At 39.2% G+C, this 20,486-nt stretch overlaps 1 protein-coding gene across 10 annotated transcripts in view; it reads right to left on the reverse strand.

Moving 5' to 3' along the window:
* The window catches only part of DLGAP2 (DLG associated protein 2), a 448,813-nt gene that overhangs the window by 374,643 nt on the left and 53,684 nt on the right, over positions 1 to 20,486 (reverse strand). For 7 of the 10 annotated variants that reach the window (XM_050315344.1, XM_050315346.1, XM_050315364.1 and 4 more), the window contains exon 1: positions 15,597 to 15,746. The exons of the other annotated variants lie outside the window; for them this stretch is intronic. In XM_050315344.1, the coding sequence (XP_050171301.1) occupies positions 15,597 to 15,746 (150 nt within the window). Of the gene's footprint in view, positions 1 to 15,596; positions 15,747 to 20,486 lie in introns of those variants that run through there. 10 annotated transcript variants of the gene reach the window in all.

Consider the following 20,486-nt stretch of genomic DNA (forward strand, 5'->3'; position numbering starts at 1 on the left):
TTTACATTTTTTTCTGCTAAACATAAGTCAACTGAAAAGGAATGCTTCACAGGTCCAAATTTATAGAACATCCCACTCAGGAGTCCAAGTGCTTGATAGATGAAATTTAAGGTGGAAATTAACAAGGATTTATACTGTGAATTGTAACTTGCCAAAAGGAAGGAACCTCAACTTGAATTTCAGGTCCCAAGCTGAGAACAGAAATTTTTCTGCTTTTTTACATCCTAGAAATCCAGTGTTCCAAGGATTAGGAAGTCAGAATATACCCTTTTAGCCATGCCAGACACACAGATTCCCTTCATAGCCCTTGAGGTCATGTTCAAACATTTCCAAGGACTGCCTCTGAGAGAGGCCCTTGTGCTCCAAACCTCTCTCTCCCAGAAACCTATTAAATATAGCATGTGAGGCATTTTGATATCAAGAATATGGTAACATTCAGAAGACAATGGGTCAAAAACATATAGGGAAAATCCACATCAATGTATAAAATTCCAGAGAAAACATATTACAGAATTTGAGCTTTACTCACACACCAACATATGGAAAGAAATGGTCCTTGGGCAGCCTCAGTCATCCAGTGTGCCTCACATCTTCTGTGAAAGCAGTACAGTACTGGAGAGAATTCAGGCTAGATATTTGGGTGTGATCCAGTGAGTGAATTCCTATTTTTTTGCCTTTCAAATGGTTTGTCACTTCTTTGGAAAAGAGAGGCACCTCCTAGACCTTGCTACCTGCACTGCTCTGTGCTAAGCATTGCTGTTTTCCCACCATCTGCACAAACCTCATAGAATGCATTATGACTGTTTTCATTCTAAGGATCATATTCATTCCATCTCTGTATTTCCTTTTCCTTATATTTGTCTCAGGGCTTTTATTTCAGGTAATATTTCTTTGTCAGCTACTACAGAAACGTTTTGGAATAATGTTTGTGGTTAGATCTTAAACCACTGGAAATCCTGTGCTCACAGTCCTCTGAATGTCTTTTGCCTTCTGTTGTTACAGAGGTGTATTTTTGTTTTGTTTTGTTTTCCTTTTTTTTTATTGTTTCTTTCTATTTTGGACTTCATACCTGAGGACTTTAGATGTCTCTGTCCCATTGACATGTTACAAGAAGGTACTGTTTCTCTGGAACCTATTGACTGCTGCTTCTTAAGCAGAAAGGAAGGATTTGGGATTTGGCTGTTCATAGCAGCTAATTATGTACTACGTCTGTAAAGGTGTCTGACTTCAGACAGGGTGTAAACAGTAGGCAAGGTTTGCTGTTCACAAGCTTTTGGGTGACACAGAGCATCATAAATCAAAGGTTAATCATTATAGCATTACAGTTATTCTTTCAGAGCAGATAGGCTCAGGCGAGACACGGGGAAACAGTTTTAAACTAAAAGAGAAGAGATTTAGATTAAATATTAGGAAGAAATTCTTTACTTAGAGGGCGGTAAGGCACTGCAACAGGTTGCACAGAGAAGTTGTGGGATGCTCCATCCCTGGACTAGTTCAAGGCCAGCTTGGATGGGGCTTTGACCAGCAACTTGGTCTAGTGGAAGGTGTCCCTGCCCATGACAAGGGGGTTTGAACTAGATGATCTTTAAGGTCCCTTCTAATCCAAGGTAGTCTATGATTCCATACTGATTCTATGCAACCAGTGGTGAAGTGCTGCATCAAGTTACTGCCTTCAGCTACCTAAAAATATGCAGTTGGTTCAACCTACCAAAGAAAAATCTGAACTTCATTCCACTTCCACAAGCATAATTATATTTGGTTAAGCTTTTTAAGGAGCACCTAGGGAGTGTATTAATAAATAACCGTTATTGTTTCTGTTCTTCTAAGAACTCAAAAGATAACCTCAGATTACCAGTGTGTCTCTTCTGTATCTCACTTGATGCTGGTTTTGATACAACCTACACCAGCATCAGCAACAACTCCAGGTTACTCCTAAAATCAGTCCTTGAAATACCTGGCTCTGCAGGAAGGGAGCACAAGACCAGAGGCACCTGCCCTCCCACACCATGTGTTCCCTGTCAGAGCAACACGGACCGGGCTCATAATGGCAAAGCTAGCACAACTACAAAATATTAAAATACTAAGAGTCAATATCTTTTTGTCTACCTGGTACTGCTGAAAATAGCAGAGGTTTTGCAAGACATTTCAATCCCCTGTCAGCGGGCAGTTTCTCTGCCCTCCCAAGGAAACAACCTCTCCTCTTAGTTCCTGATGAGCTGCACCCTGCTGCAAAGGCAGTCTGTGCCAAAATGTTTCCCACCCAGGGTGGTGCAAGTAAGAAGCCCATCTTGCCAGTTTATTTCATTGTATTCTGATGAGGTGGCCCAAACCTGTCCAATTATGTTTCTTCAAGATTTCTCTAGATTGCTATCATCCAATGTCCAGTTTCACATATACAGCAGTGAACCTTCATGCTAATTTAATGTAAAAACAGAACTTGCTAATAATTCATCTGCTTTGTGGGGTTTTTAGTAAAAGTATTTTCTTTTATCATCCTCTACCTTAGTCCACCATTCTTAATTAGATATCAAGAACATAAATAAAACATGATGATTTTGTGGAAGGGAGAAGCTACACTGAAAATAGATAAATCATGTTGGTCATAGATGAAATACAATTCCAGAAATATTCGGAAAACATTACAACACTCATGCTAATATATGTTCTTTCAGATTACATTACATCTCAAAAAATGGAAATTCTCTACAACCCTTTCCATGATTAAAGGAAGCATTGACAACAACTGAAGCAACATTTCCTTAGCAGAGTTTTCATTTAAAGGTGACAGACATTTAAGTAATGAGAAAATTACTGACTGCATTTCCTATTTTGTAAATCTGAATCAAAAGTAAGAGAAAGAAACTCTAGAAGAGTTATCATCTGAAATATAATCCCTCCATGTAGCTTTCATAAGAATTATCAGATTAAACAGAGTAACTAGGCAAGCCTGTGGGGAAAAAAAATGACTGGAATTAGCAGCACATCTAGCTCTTAAGTGACTCAAAATAATACACTGAGACACTTTTTTCATATTTAATACTCTAGAAAAATAAGTGGTGGTACTGGCAACAGCCACAAACCCTATTTATTTTTGACTTTCACTTCAGTATTTAGACACTTAGAGAACAATACATCGGCAACAAGAAAAAACTCCTTTATAGCTTTCACTTGTCAGAAGTTCACACTCCTGACTGACAGAACAAGACTCTGCTGTAGTGATCCATATACTTGTGATCTCTGGGTCCAATTACTGTAATTGGCTGCACTTACAAGACAATCCACAAATTATTTAAGATGCCTCAGATTAAACACAGCATGATAAATAGAGGTCTATTTGCAACGCTTCACTTTGTTGTTCGCATAATTGCACTGTTGCACCATTGTCCAAAACTATGCCCTCAAAAATCTGGAACAAACAATGTCAAAGTTCCCTGAAGCTGAGAGAGGATGACCCCTCAAAGTGCTCTGAATCTGTGAGGTGATTATGTTGTCCCTCCCAGGCTAACACTGCTAGAAGGAAGAGACCAAGACTTTTCAATTGATGCTTTAATTCCTTTTTCCAAAAGCAAATGAATAGGAGAATAACCTTCAGGATAAATCCAGCTGCATTTTCAACTTTCTTTCAGATGAAGTATTCCTAACCAACTCATCCACATTCCTAAGCAACTCATCCACATTGCATATACATTAAGCAACCAACATAAACAAATTCACTTTTCTCCAATTGGACCTGAGAAACAAGCTTTGGTGTAAAACAGAAATCACAAACATTTCTTCTGTTCCCACCATGAGCAGCATGGGCATCTCCTACCTAAAGGCAATAGCCTTGATGAGAGATATCCTATCTCTGGAGTGATAGGATCATGTGGATCATGGTAACAGAAATAACTGTAGCAGATCACTAACAGTCCAAAAGTCAGTTACAACTTTCCACAAATATTCTGAAGATGCAAAAGCCCAAGCCTCATCTTATGCTGAAGGAGGGATGGCCAGAGACTACCCTCAAAGTAGGGACTGACAAAAACCTCCCCAATGGTGGAAGGTGGCAGCAAGTGATTTTCAGGTGCTGGCCACTGGTCACAGACAGGATGTAATGGGTAATAGTGGTTAGTTATTCCTTTCTGTGCAGACAGACACTTAACTTCTGACTGCACCAGCTGTCTCAGGAGTTTGCTTTTTGCATCTTCCCTCCTTGGGGAAAAGGACACACTGATATTACTCTTGTTATTGTAATACCCTGAGGGTCCAGATCAAAATGGTGCAGGTAAAAGTCATTGGAACAAGGCTACACCGAATCACATCAAATGCTTTCAGGCTGGGTAATTTTAAGCCCTTTAGCAGATAGGTCCTGGCTACCTTCCTGGGGAGTTAAGGAATATGTTTTTATTGTGGCTTGTCACAAAAAAAATCTTTTTAATGCACAGTATCAATAAATTATGTAATTCAAAAGCACAGATTATTAAGATAATAATAATATATACAAGGTAAATGCCAGGGAATCCCAAGTGATATTTCTCCTTGCTGCTCTGGAATTGTATTTTAGATTTATGTGTGAAGCATATGGGTCTTAAATATTTTGATACCTGTATTTGCACTGCAAAAGCAAATGTATTAAACAGGTGAAACTGAGTAATAGTCTTTGCATCTTTTTTAGAAAGAAACTAATCTTCATTAAAAATGAAAGTTTATGGTTTTGTGCTAGGACTTGGCAACAAAGCTCTCCAATGGCCTGCTTTATTCTTCTTTGTAAGAATCACAAACATGCAAAGATAGTTCTTCCAAAAATTATGAACAAGGTGACAGAGGACATTTTAAGTATAAAAGTTACTACAACAAAAATTAAAAAGGAAACATCCTGTTTACCTGCATTTATGGTGCTGGTATCACAGATTTTTCCTGCTGAAGTGAAGAATAACTCATGTACCAGAAGCAGGGAATCGTTACTTCATCTAGCAAGAAAGTTACTTAATGTTTTATAATTTAGTAGTAGTTTAGCTATGACAAATGGTTGTTTTTAGAAGCTGTTTGATAAATCCAATTTCAACTGGGAAACTGAAGTCCTCACTGTATTAAGACCAGAGTCTGTTAATACTATTTCATATTACAAGTAAATAGCAGCTTTGGAGAAGTTGAGACTCTAAACATTAGTACTGCTCTCTGTCTTTGATAGGACAACAGGACAGATGAATCAAATGTCTGATATTTCATCTGGCCATTTCCCTTGTACAGGTAAAAGATGACCTGAAAACTGGGGACCAGGCACAGTTTTTCCAACAGCTGCTTTGTTGTTCCGTATAAATCAAGTCCACTTAGTCATCTTTTGGCCCAACACACAAACTGAAGCAGCAGCCTGCTACAGAATCCATGCATACACAGAACGGGGACATTTCCCTCCTGATGGGCAACTGCAAGTGACAGCAGAAGAAGAGAGAAGGAAGGGTTATTTTTAGGAATACTTATTTCATAGATTTAGGTTATACAAATCTTTCATGCAAAGAGAACAAACAGAGAAGGATGCCGTGCCTTGTTCATGCCCTTGGCAATGTTTGATAGCACAGGGGGATATAGATTTCAGAACAGAAAGCAACTGCCCACACCTCCTTCCCCAATGAGCAGGCATTCTTATGGAAATAATAGCTTTCTCTTTAAGACAGACACATTACCCATGTTTCATTCAGCGCTGAACAACAGGACAGCTGATTCCAAACCCCTGTCATTTGGGGAGATTTTGCTGAAGGTGGGATAAAACAAGGATAGGTCTCAGTAAGCAGGTTATAATTTTTTCAGTCACAGTTAAACAATTTTGCTCCTGGCGAGGATTGTTGAGGTACAAGACTGCATCATTTGTGCAGTCAGTCTCTGAGAATACAAAATGGGAAGAGCTCTAGGGCAGTTTTAATCTGTGAGCTGATGACATCACACAGTTAAAACTAGCTTCATTACATCGCTCTAATCTTTGATCAGTTTAGCGTCTGCATACAACTAGGTGACCCAAAGATGCATACAGAGAAAGCATATTTTTGATGCCTATAAAGGTGGAAAGATAGATGTAAAACACATACAAATATGCCTATTTCTCTTCAGTTGATGTTCCTCCAGGGCTATGGAAGGAGCCAGGGGAGCCTGGGGAATCCCCAAGAGTGTTACAAAGCTGGTAGTCATCAAAGACCTGATACACTCTTGGGGATAGTCTCAAAGGAAGCACTAGAGAAGACACGTGCTGCCTCATCTCTTGAGAAAGAAGCAACAGAGACACAACTTACCTGCAATATGGAAGATTGATTTGCAAGTCAAACATTGCCAGATAGAGATGGCAGAATCTTATCTTTTAAAAGGCTTCCACAAGCAGTTATTGTGAGATTACATTAATTTCTGATGAAGATTTTCTTGATTTTACACAATTAGCAAAATATTACTCAGACCGCAAAGAGCTCTACAATTTACATTTCAGAGGTCTTGCAAAAAAAAAAAAAAAAGGTTCCTGCCTCTTTGCTAATAGTCATTTAAGTATTTTGTACAAAGCAAAATTACTTTCACAGAAAAATGTCCCCAGTTTTAGAACACTGGAGTGAGAGAGCACTCTCAAATTAATCAGGAGTATTTGGACCTGTGCCACCTACATTCCAGGACAACATGACAAGTATTCCCTTAAAAAGAAACAATTACCCTTTTCTTTAGCTCTCTATGTTTTGGGGGTTTAATAAGGCTTGCAAGGGGCAGTGGGACTGCAAAGAGTTAATTAGTTTTCTGACCAGGACAAATTATTTACTGGGGTTTTTTTGTTTGTTTTTTCTTTTTTGTGATGCTTCTAGGGTTTTCATTTGCCATCAGAGAAATAACCACATAAACTGGTGGAAAGGTAGGGGAACATTGTTTTGTTGGTAAATGTGTATGTGGAATGACTGACCTTTTATGTATGCATTTTTTTAACTAGAACCTGAAATAAATGTAGTTTTAAGGATTTTTTTTTTCTGTCTTGGCTATCCAGTTGAAATAGCTTGTTTTCAGCTTGTTTGTTTTTATTTCTTCCTTTCATGTTACTTTCAAGAAAATGTCACTTCTCAAGAACAAAAGGTTAAGTCATGCAATGCTGAACTATATAATCAGTCTGCTTGACAAGTCTAGACTGCTGAAAATATTAAAGAATGAGCACCCAACTAGTAGACAAGCCATCTCCATTGACATAAGTTCCTGTTTCAGTATTTTAATTATTCTCCTGGGTCATCCCATCTTCAGACACGTCAGCATTGATGTTACCTCATCACTGGTAAACACCAGCAATTTGGTGGTTTTTTTCAAACCAGAATCTAGAATTAACCATGAAATTGCTTGAGTCTGTCCCAGTTGCACGGGCTTGATGAAAAGACTACATGGGTCTGTCACTCAGTATTTGTATTGCTTACTGTAGTCAAAATATTATTAAAAACGCTACCAAAAATGTTTTGACACCAGACAAGATTCCAAACTGTAAGTGGCCTGTTTATTCAGACAAATATCCTGTACAACTAATGCAACGTCCTGAATTTCAGACTGCCTTAGATCGATCAGTTTTTATTATTCAAACATGCAAAAAGCCATGAGGTAACTGCAGCTAATTTGCTGCTTGGAGTGCTTGGAGTAAGTGTTATGAAAAGCTACGTGTTTGTTGCAATTAATACAGATAGCAGAAAGAATCACTATGCAGTCAAATGCTAGGAGACTTTGGATATTTCAAAATATCACCCTAGATTCTTTCAATTTTTAAATTGTTTTTAATTTTCCTGTGATTATTTTATACTATCCCATGGAAGCAATCACAATTAATTTTGTTGATCTCATTTAAATACCTAGAGAAGATATTTTGATCTGTGAACTAGAACAGAAACATTATTGCTATGTGACATAGTGTGGAAATTCATATCAATTCAAATGTGGAGGGAAAAAACCCCTACTACTTCAATATCTGTGGGTATTTCCATTTGACCCATCTTCAGGAAAGAATGATCCTATACATTCCATACTGATTTTTGTGACAGATAAGTAAATGCTTTCTGCCTTTTGAAGGTGACCTGCTATTTGCTGTCCATATTTTTTCATATCTAAAATAACAAGACCAGGAAGAATAGCAAAATTATGTATATGATCACACAAGGCAAACTTTTCTATATTGTGTTACTGATGAAAATATGTTTTATGACCTTCCTTATATTCACTTGTGAAAATAATTAATTCATGATGTAGCCCATTCAAATTAATGTATATCACATGGTCTACTCTTGATCACAAAAAAAGTGTCATGAATGCTGGTCCACTCTGCAATGCTGTATTCCTCACTGACATGTATTGTGTGCTTGTCATCCTTCTTAATGAATTTGAACAACTGAAAATGGGAAACAGATACTTGGCATTTTTTGCTGGGAATTAGACATTTAAATACAAGGAAAACAGAAAGTCTGAATGTTATTACAGATTTAACAACAGGCACCAGGGGTGAAAAAATGTAGTAAGCCTTTGTTTGAGGTATTTGCACAATAACATAAGAATAGTGTAAGATTCACAAAAATTTGCATATCACTGGAGGAAACATGTAACAAAATATCATTAATTAGCCTCAGAATAATACAGTAAATACTCCAGGGGTCATAAGTGTTTGCTCTTTGACTCAGCACACAGATGCTCATTACAGTTCAATATTTTGTTGTGATTAATAGTCATTCAAAAGTCACTTACTTGAGCCCTGATTCAGCATTATGTCCACATTTAGTCACATATTTAATTGTAAAATACATGCTTTAGTATTTTTTTGGCTTGCAGCATAGACATAATTACTACTAAAATGATTATCAAATTAACAAATATTTAAATTAGTGAATCTAATAATATTTACCACATATACATTTGGGTCATAACTTCAGAACCAATGTGTATAAGCATTTCAGCTGAAAAATTTAACACAGAAGTACTTAGAAAAAAGTAAACAACTGTCTCCCTTTGCTACCATTGCATATGGATCGATAGGCATGATGCTGTCAACAGTACCCATGCAGTTTATATGTTTGGCATTTCCTGCATCACACTGTGTGTGCATGTGGTTTATCACATCCATAACATTTTTGGAGCCTTTTGCTGAGAAATACCAGACTGGACACTAGAAGGTTACAACTAATTGTCTACTGGTTGGCTTCTCAGTATCTTTATGTTTTAGCATCTAATGGCAAAATTCATCCTTCAGGCACTGCTTTGTGAAAAGGATGAGGAAAAGTCACTAAAGCAGAAGCAGTCCCATGAGGATGCTCTGCAACTCCAGAACTGCACCAACAGCAAGACCACTTCTGCTGACTCAGTTACACTGGAGCAGGTGGGTTTGGAATAAGCAGACAAGCTTTGCCAAGGGTATAAAGGAAAACAGGAATATATAGTGTATGTTCCCGTACCTGTGTTTATAGTTTTCACTCCAAAGTTTTTTACTAAAGTAAAAAATGATGGCCAAGAAGTTGTAAGTAACTCACTTAAAAATTTTAAACTAATGCTAGTTGTAGTGGCTATATTTTTGATGCCCGCTAATGCAGATGAGATGATAATTTGGCCCTACTCTAAAGAGTTTCAACAACATAGGAAATGCAGAGGAGAAAATGAAACGTGCAGCACCATTCCTGGGATCTGGGAAAATATTTTGCTCTCTGCTGCTTTGCCCAGCACAAGCGCAAAGAAGAGAAAAACCACATAAAGTTCAAATTAATCAGTGGTCAAACTTGGCTCTGCCAATTGATGCAAATCAGCTAGAGCATAAAAATTAATCTAGATATGACTCAAAGTAACCCAATAGTCTTTCACAGTATCAGTACATTACTGATGGCATTTGTTACAGTAACATTATTAATAATCTTTTGTTCTTCTACTTTACAGAGGACATTTCTGATTTACTATGCTGAAGGATACTACAACAGACGACTGGTGGGTTTTTTTTCAAGGTGGGGTGATCAGGTAAAACGGATGAGCACATAAACTTTGAATACACAGCCTAAAACACCAGAATTTTTCATGCTTTCTGATACTTCACATATTTTTCCCAAACATGTAATTAGCCTATATATTTCCATATACACCTTTACATTCTAAATGGTATCCTAGATACGTTATTCAATAAACCCTAAAAATAGTAGTGTAAATAGACAAAACAGTAACTCCGTCTTCCCACATTTTTTAACTGATTAGACAACATTATAGCTTTCACAGAAGCAAATACTATAATTAAGTCTATCAATTTCATTACCACTTCACTATTTTCATCCTCTCATCTTCCTTCTCCAAAATTATCCTTCTATAGCTGGTTTCATCCAAAATAGCACCTGGAATGCATGATTGTAATTTGTGGCTTATTGTGAAGGCTGTTTTTAAAAAGCCCATTAAAAACCTGTTCATCCCTGTGAATTGGGTGTCCAAATTAAAAGAAAACAAAGAGGGGCTCACAGGCAGCCTTGGGCATGGGCTGCCTTGGGAAGGTTCTGTGGTTCCTGCAGTCCCTGCCCCTCTACCCACACTGTCTTTGCTGCAGAAGTCACACCTGCCTGGGAGGAGCTCAGCTATCACATCAAGCAGCAGCTGCTGAGCAGCCCCTCTTTGCAGCACAGAGTGCTGGGAGGTGACTAAAAGCAATGAGATGATGCCATGCTGCTGCAAGCAGAAGTGGCTGTCCTACTCCTCCTGCCTGCTGCCCAGGCACCTTTTGATATGCTCATTTGGCTAGTTATTCTGCCCAATGCTAAGCCTCTTCAGTTCACTGAGCGGGCAGAAAACAAATCCAGAAATAAATGAAAAAAAAAATTAATTTCTATTGGCATACTGAGCTAGATCCTAGCCTCAGGGAGAGAGCAGGACTGCGCAGGTAGGAATGAGGGGGACATGAGGCTGAGAAGAACCCTCTCCTCTTATGTCAGCAGGACTGGTGGCTTGAGAGAGAGGAGCTCATGCTCTTTTCTGAGCTCACGTAGAGTTAATCAAGCACCAATTTCAACAGTAGACACTTATATTAGGTATTTAAAAGTTAGACCAAGCCCCTTAGAGAGGACAGGCCCAGAACTGAGGGAACAATAATCTCAGTGACAAGGTAAGGACAGCAAGCAGGCAGAGACAGGCCGGGGCAGAGAACCCCCTTGTCTGTCTGAGTTGAGACATTCACAATGGCACCTCTTCTCTTGAAAGAAACTTAAAAGAGCTTAAACTTAAACCATCAAAATTTAACAGAAAAGGTAAATAGTTACTTTGTGAGAATTGGAGACTAGAGCAGAATCTGAAGACTTTTCAGCTGCAACTTTTTTCTCAGTGCCATGAAAAGCAGCAACCAGATCTGGTGGTATCAAACACTCCTAAGAGCAACCCACATCAGAGTCCTCACAGAGTCAGCTACACTGATGGGTACAAAGGTCACTTATCAAAGTACTGATATAGCCAATAGCAATGTATTTTCAAAAATTACAAACTGAAAATCAACTTTCTAGTGAATTATCTTCACCCAGTACTAAGGCTGTCATTTTTCTTTAAAACATACCTGAATTTTTTCAGACCACATGGACAGTAAAACTACAAACTACTCTGCATGAATGATTCCTTTATGTGAAAAATTCTGCTATGTTCTGTAAGCATAAAAAGAGTTAGAAAGTTATGTCTGACAAAGTGGATGTCCCTCATGAGACTACCAAAGGAATTTACGTTCTGTTTATGAAATGTGGGTGATGTTATAAAACTGTCTGTACCACTGAAAGCCTTTATGTATGAGAAATCTGCTATTTCTGGTAGCATTTCCATCATTTAGCTCCCAGGTCAGAGATAGTGAACAAATTGTTAGATTTATAAGATATACACAATAGGTGAGATAGTCGAGAAATACAAGGCAGGATAAGGACTAGGCATGACTTGGTAAAACAGTTCCCTAATGTTTTATTGAGACAGAACATTTGAGGCAGTGAAATTTCCCTGGATGGCTTCCAGATTTTTGTCAGTGACTATCTAATTAAAAATAACCAAGGCCGTTCTGGAAACAGGAATCAGAGCTACATGCCTTTGGTCCCAGAGGAGAGCCCTGAACAGACAGCAAAATCTTCCTTATCTTCTCCAGGAGAGAAGCTGAATTTCAAAAGAAACGCAGTGCAGCGTTTTTCTTCTCTAAAATGACCCACAGCAGTTACAAGATTTATTATGACTCATGTTTGTACCTCCAAGGGCTGCAAATTAGACTTCCTCAGCTGCCAGGGACGGAAGCTACTTCATAATAAGCTGGGGCTTAGATATACCCTGTGACTTCATCTCCCAGAGACAGTTGCCTGACTTCAGATCCTTTTGAGTCTGAACCCAAGAGTCTTAACTGCATTTCCCTCGCTGCACTTACCTAACATCTTTCTTAAGTCAGTCGCTCCAAAGCCGGTCTTGTTCTTGTACCACACACAATCATTTTTCTTTAGGCAGTTTGTTCTTGAATTCAATATTGTAGTATACGGGCTCATTTGCAGATAAATTCACAATATTCTATGAAATTCTGGCAATGGAATAACATACTGTTGTTTGTACTTTGGCCTCAAGGAATGTTATTGTTCGCTAAGTTAAGGATAATAATGTTAAAATAAATATACTCGTTCTCTCATTCTGTCATTCTAGATGATCATTATTACCTTGCACTAATGTGCTATTTTCCACATGTCCAGGGACTTACAAAACTCTCTCATGCTTTGAAACAATCCATTTCGTATACAGCAAAAGCACTATAGCTCTCAATTCTCAGTCTACTCATGTATGGCCTCATCTCTGTTCTTTCCTGAGGCTGCTTTGTGTTCCAGAACCTTACAATGTAGTTAGAAAACCCTAATGTACCTGGTGCCAATTTCTTTACAACATCCCATGTAAAATGGCAGAGGACAGCAATAACTCATTGTTAAAATCAGTAATCATAGAATTATAGAATACCCTGTGCCAGAAGGGACCCACAAGGCTCACGTTTAAAGTTCTTTTTTTCTTTTATTAGTCAGATAGTTGTCTGGAAGAGGAAATGAGGAACAGTTCTTTAAAGCATCTTTAACAATTCTTTGTAGTTCAGAGCAACAAAGCCGATCCAAAGCACTGCTGGCAGCTGCACTATCAATGTGCATTATCCAGAGAGAATTAAGCAGACTTCTCCATTTTTCTTTCTTTTTTCTTTTCTCTCAAAAATACTATGAAACTGTTACAGAAGTTCCGATCCCATGCTCCAGATGGGAGGACAGAGAGGAATACATGATGGCTCACTCCGTACTTATGTATTTAGATTTCTGTCCAACAAACAGTGATGATCTGGCCTGAGTATTCAGCTGAAGGGTCTGGGAAATGCTCCAAAATTCCATAGTTCAGATGTGCACAAAGAAGCTCTTAGGGTTATATTTACTTTTAGTCAGTCCCTACTGACACACACCTCACACTGACTTCAAAGAGAACTTTCATGAATCCATACTGAGACTTCCAACACTGACACTTAGAGCACACTGACCTTATGCTTTTATAAATGTGGCAGCTTTAGCCCTTCCGTTCCAGCATATTGGCTGGAAACAAGTGCTTTGATTACTTGTTTGTGATAGTGGCTTCTGCATGAACTCAACAGGATAAGTTACTCATCCAAGTCATGTGGAAAGGCTACTGAGATCAAACACAGAGAAATGAATGGAGTGGATAGGAGGCTACTGTACAGCAGCATTTGCAAGTGTCATCAAGGAGCCTGGAGGAGGTAACTGATCTAGGTAATGGTGCAGTACCTTCAAAATATATGAAGAACTGCCCATAATTCCTGTTTCTAAACAAAAGATGGGGGTCAGGACTGGAGGTGGGGTGGGGGTGGGAGTGGGAGGAAGCCTTAGGGGGATGAAGCCAGAGGTCTGACTCAAAACTTAGATTCAGTTCATTTTCAAGGTAGATTAAGGGAAGTACAGTAGTTAGGTGTTTTAAAGATGACTATTAATAATTCTGCAGTGTTCTATTTTTTAAAGAAAGCTACACTGATAATAAGAAAGCAAACACTGTTTTGGGATTAGGGGAATTTGATAATAAAGATATCTGTGTGAGTCAAAGGATTTAGTGCAGGCTAGTCAGCAATGATGAAGTCTTCCATGGGATTTAAACTGTTCATATTGGGTTTTGGGCCTTTAACCAAGCTGCACCTGGTATTGCTTATAAGGAATGTAAGATAAATTAAACATGACATTTACTATGCTTTCACACAAATTCCCATTACTTTTACTTGGATTACTTGTTGTAATGGTGGCTTTGTATAGACATACTTTCTCCTAGACAAGACACAGAGTTCAGAACTGGCAGCTGCCTCAGTCATATTTAAGGGGTTTGAAGACTTTGCTCTTTTGTGCTCCTCTGCTAATACCCAAGTGGGGTGCTGGTGATGGAAGCAGCATTAGCAGCTTGGAGAAGTGGTGGGAAGCACAAGCAGGAAAAAAACTGGCTACATATCCAGAAGCCCTCTGTCTGGTGCCTTCCAAACTTGAAACCTAGATACTGTCTGTCTGGTGCCTTCAAACTTAGAAACCCAGAAACCCTCTGCCTGGCACCTTCAAACCAAGGTGGGTCATGAGCTAGACAGCCAGTTCTGATGGCAGCAAAGGTAATTTCTTCCATGAGGACCATAGGTGCAAGAGACATGGCTGGGTGCATGGTGAATGTTGGGTACACAGCTGAATCCCAAAATTAATTAGTTAGCCTTCTATATGCACTTTTTTTTTTTTTTCCTTCTGAAACCAGCAGGGACATCATTAATAAAACTGAGCCTAGCACCTTTTAGTGTGAAGGTTTAAAATTGTTTGATGGAAAATTGCTATCTCTATTCATCTTTATTTGGAATTCCTTATTTTCTGTGTAAAAATTTTCAGTCACACAATAAGATAGCAGAAAATACGGTATAGCACTGTCAACTCTTGGTCTTTTTATTTTACTTTCCATAATTCCTTGTTGAGGATCCAGATCATTTAATCAGGAGACTGCAAAGTAAACATAACTTCCTAAAAAGTGTTCCAATCCAAACTTGCAAATAAAAGTGTGAAAATTTAAAGCAAGTAAAATCTAAATGCTCAAAAACCAATTAAAATCCAAACTGCAAAAGTATTTTAATAGTAAAAAACCCACACAATTTTTAAACAATCCCATGATTTTTTGAGGCTGACTCATGATTCTGTAATGTTTAAAGTTGGCAATGCTGATACCCTGTGATTTAGATGACTAATCACACACTGAAAAGCTAATAATCAAAGTAAGCAGTTTGTGAAGTACCCACAGACTAGAAAATATGTATCTCAACTACTCAGCAAAGGCTTATGCATAAATTGACAACAAATAGAATCGGTTTATATAACTGCTTCACAAGGAGAGATAAAAGCTAATCAGTTAATCAGTTATTTTATTTGTATCACATAATGCTCCCAGCTGCAGTACTGAGTGCGAAGAGGGAAGAGCATGGAATAGAGAGAATAACAGGGTAGCACTTCAGCACTGTCTTCACAGGGAACAGGGGAGTGTGGATGGAATTCAGCAAGCAAAATGCAAGATGTCTGATGGAAGGCTGCAGTTACGCTGCACACCAGACAAGAACATACCTGGGGGAAGGAGGGAGGCAAGCACAAAAAGCAGTCAGGAGAGAAGTGGTCTTCTGGCAACAAAGAGTTAAATCTGGGCTCATTGTGCAGTCCATGGAGAATGACTATGGGGAGGAATAAAGAGAATGAAAGCAGAAGAGGAAACATCATTTCAAGACAGGTGGAGGCAACACAGGTGAATCCTGACTTCTCATTGGGTTTTCTGATTAGATCACTTGTTTGTGCACAGTAGTTCTCAGCTGGGCTTTTTCCAGTCTTTTTATCTTATCTGATGGTAAGCAGAGGGTAGAAGGAGGTACATGCAGCACGTGCTTGGCACCAGCTCTGTTTCCTAACAAGAAGATGGATTCTTTTCTGAAACTCTGTTCATAGCAAAGTGACGTTGGCAGACGCTAAAGCATCTACACGTATCAATGCTGCTCAATCAGCTTAGTTCCCTCAAAATAGAAATGACAAGGAAGGATGATTTCTAATTTTCAGAAGTTAAAGAGGAACTGAAGAAATATAGCTACTGTGGCGGGACTTAATTTATTGACTTGCAAAGGCAGAAAACAAAACCATTTTGAAAAGAAACACTACATGTTTATCTGAATTAGTGTTTTTGTTGCTACTTCATTGCAAACTATAAAGAATGTGCAGCACTGACCTACAAGTTTATATTCTCTTTATATAAAATTTATGTCTTTATATAAAATTTATATTCTCTTTATCTAAAATTCAATAGAGCTGTTAGTAGTGTCAGGAAATTCTCCCGCAAAGGTATATTTAATTACAAGTCTGCCAAATGGGAGTTTCATTTTCTTCTGAAGAATCTGTTTTAAGCAGGATATTACATTAGTAGGATATCAAGTCTGATCCTGCATGGAAGCTCATACATCCCTGGAAAGAGGAAAAGGCGGCACACCCTGTTTGAAAATGAAGGTCCTGTCAAAGCAAGCAAACCCAGGAAGCTGGAGTGAATGGAGTAGAATGATCCATCTGTATTAGGGCTTCCTACAGCAGCTGTCACTGACAAGCCATCACCACAATGTCTAAGGTGCTGCATAATTGGAGTGGATCCCAAAATTTGAGGGAAGATTGCAGACTAAATAGGAAAGATGGAGGGATGTATTTCACAACTGTCATCCAGATAGGAAAGATATTCTACTCCTTACTCCAGATGGAGAGCAGCTCACATTTTGATGCAGCGAGTGAGGGGGTGACTGAAATGCAGGGATTCATTCATGAGCTGCACGTACAAGGCAGCTCTTTGAACACGCTGTAGTAATGCGCAGGGAGAGGCAGGGGGCGCCGACATAATTAATCCCTGCATGTAGGAACTGTAAGGGTCGCTGACTTTGAGCACTGTCACAGGATACAAGCCTCACATTCACAGACCGTTTGTTTTGCTTTTACATTTATTTTTAATAAATACCTAAATATTAACTATGGCACTCTAGCTGCAGGGGACCCTTCTCTGGTGACAACTTTCTACCTCTGCTGACATAATTTCTTAATTAACTGTAAGTGCGATATTTACTCAGAAATATAAGTATGTTTATAGAAAGGCATGCAAGCACACAAGGGAAAAATATGTATACAAATATGTTGGGGAGGGTGACAGAAATGTCAGTAACAAAAAGTCCTAACAATGTGTCATGCAGAAAAAATGAAGAACTCTACCTGGAATGCATCAGGCAAAAAGCATCACCACCTGGTCAAGGGAGGTGCAGCTTCACCTTGTGTACTGTGTGCAGTTTTGGGCACCACAGTATAAAAAAGACATCAAGCTATTAGAGAGCATTCAAAGGAGGGCCACAAGAATGGTGAAGCATCTGGAGGGCAAGCTGTATGAGGAGCGGCTGAGGCCACTTGGTTTGTTCAACCTGGAGGAGACTGAGAGGAGACCTAAATGCAGTCTATAGCTTCCTCACGAGGGGAAGAAGAGGGGCAAGGACCAACCTCTTCACTCTTGTAAACAGTGACAGAACTTGAGGAAACAGCATGAGGCTGAGCTGGGGAAGGCTTAGGTTAAATATCCATATTTTTTACCCACACAGTGTTTGAGCACTGAACAGGCTCCCTAGGGAAGTGGTCACAGCATCAAGCCTCTCTGAGTTCAAGAAATATTTGAACAATGCTCTCAGGCACATGGTGTGACTCTTAGGGTATCCTGTGCAGGGCCAGGAGTTGGACTTGATGATCCTGATGGGTCCCTTCCAACTCAGCATATTCTGAGTGGACAAGTTGCTATAAAGGTTAGTAAAGAGCAACTCACCATGCAATATATTGCCAACGCACTGACAAAACAGCCCTTGTATTTTCAAGGAGTGCTTTTAATATCCAGAACATTTCAATGCATTTATTTTACTGAAAAAAACCCATAATATTCATACAAAACATATAAAAATAAAATGAAACCAATCTTGATTATTCTACCTGTGTATATAGATGCTGAAGAGCATATCCTGCATATTCTATGTGTTCTTACTATTCATACCATTTGATATATGTTTACATGATACAATATTGTTCCATCTAGCTCACCTCTCCCTAGGTGCTTGTAAACTAACATACTGACATAACGATAGACATTAAATATGACATTTTGGGGACCTGCCTAGGGGAACTCAAACATTTCTATTTTATTTCATGAACACTTGTTTATGGTTTTTATTGCAACCTTGCATTGTTTGTCTTGTTTCAAGGAAAAGAGATATTGATATATAAGGGGCAGTTTGCACGTACTTCTCTCTTCTATTTTCCCTAAGAATAAAGTCTGATTAATGTACTAAAGGCTTTGCCAGAAACCTGCCTGTCCCTGACTGAAACTGTCAGAGCCTCTGCAGAATGAAATGGCAGCATGGGAGAAATATAAAGGAATTATGTATAAGCCGTTATGAAACAGAGTTTCAAGGCAGCTCTGGAGGGCAGGAAGAACAGCACCCCTGTGTTAAGCCCTCCAGAGACACCTTAGCCTTGACCTCCATATCCTCAGGAGTCTTTGAGTGCTGCTAAGGGTCAGGCCAGAGCACCCAAGGGTTTGGACAGAAGTCAAGGAGTTCTGGAAGATCAAGATGTCCTCACTGCTAGAGGGATGTTTATGAGGAGAGATCAGGGCAGCAGGATGCCACCATTAGAGTAACTGCAGTCCAACAGCACTGACTGATGCAGCAAGCTCTGAAGTCATCTTGCAGAGAAGAGGCTTCTACTAATGCACTGAAATCCCACCAGAAAGTCCTTTATCTCACGGAACTGTTCTATTCTATGATCATTAGCTCATTGCAGCTGTGTACCTATATCTGACCAATTTCCTTCTTCCCTGAAAAATTGTAAAATGTGGATGCGTGATGACAAAAAAAATCCAAAAATTGGCAGTGCTTTATGTGTGAACAGGAATTCTTGTGTTTCAGCCTGCATGACACCCAACAAAAAGCTGCCTGGTACCCACCAGCACCTCCGCCTTATTTCACTCTCCATGCTCACATCTCTTCTTGCTATGCAGCCTCTCAAATGACCACTGAAGCCTTCATAAGTAGAGTCCTTTGCTGAAGACCTATTAGCCTCCAACAGATCTGTGATTTTTGGTAAGGAAAGGAAAAACAGACAGCTGGTCGCACAGTACCGCTTGGGTATGCTGACATCTGAGAACTGCCAGGATATAACCCACAACTGCCCCAGTGATGATGATGCTCTTAGATCCCCGATGCACAACCAGCAGATTGTTTAGAAACAAGTGACTCTGCCCCCAAGGAAAACCTAAAAGCAGACAGCCAGAACTGCTGCCATGCAACAGCTGTGGGCCAAGGCCACACAGCAGCAGTGGACCTAGGGATGAGACCGGGCTGTGGGCAGGAGCCTCCGGTCAGACAGCAGAGACTATGAACGGCCTCAGAGAGCTGCCAGAGAGGCTGGGAGCAGCAAACAGCCAAACCCCCACAGCCATATATGTGCTGTACATGCAGCGGATGGGATTCACATGATTCATATTCAAGCTCTCTGTAGGCAATAGAAAGAAGCAGGCACAGTGAGAGAGATATCCAGATGGGTTTCTAGAGCAGACAGATGAGCCATCTCTGAAAGCCTGTTCTCTCCATTGACTGCAAAGGCTGACTACACAGGATCCACAGCAGTGTACTCTGGGGCTCAAAATAAATGAAAATTATTTCACCAAAGCTGGTTGAACTCTATTTTTCAAATATACTCCTCATGCAGGACTTCTATACCTCCTGAATTTTGAGAACAAAATGCTTATTTCTGCTGGTTTAAATACTAACATCACCCACCAGTCAGTTTTGCATTTTGCTTCTTTTATATTATATGATAACAGGCATGAAAGATTTTTATTATAATATTTATATTTCTAAATATTTATTTAGCCTACACATATTCACATGAATGTGAATTTTAAAAAAATTTCATTGTCAGCCTTCACTGTCAAGTATCATTGTTATTTTAAAAAGCAGTCATATGAATATTTACAGAGATACACAGTATGCCTTCACATGCTATATCTCAAATGCATATAATGGCATACATTTTGGTTTTTTCAGTAGACTGTAGCACAATCTGTTCTGCATTTTGCTGGGTTCTTCTGAAGCCTTTGAAACAGCAAACAATTTGCAGTGATTTCAAGGGGCTTTGGGCTCAACTTTGTATTATCCTATTAATAGGGGTGGCCAGCTTCACTTCTGTGTTAAAATTCTCCCTAGGCTGGGAGTCATAGTAGCACTGTCATTCTGAGAAAGGCCATATACCTCACCTGAGAAAACGTGTTTGCAGATGTAACACACACATTTGGCAAGAAAATTCTGTAATTGCTGTAGAAGTCACAGGTACTGTGAGATTGGAAGTAAAGAGTAGCAAATGTGGTGGCTGACTTCAGCCTTATTATCTGCTTCATCCTGCTGT

Source organism: Myiozetetes cayanensis, unplaced genomic scaffold (genome assembly GCF_022539395.1).
Source record: "Myiozetetes cayanensis isolate MyiCay16 unplaced genomic scaffold, myiCay2020 scf2-11, whole genome shotgun sequence".
Lineage (NCBI taxonomy): Eukaryota > Metazoa > Chordata > Aves > Passeriformes > Tyrannidae > Myiozetetes > Myiozetetes cayanensis.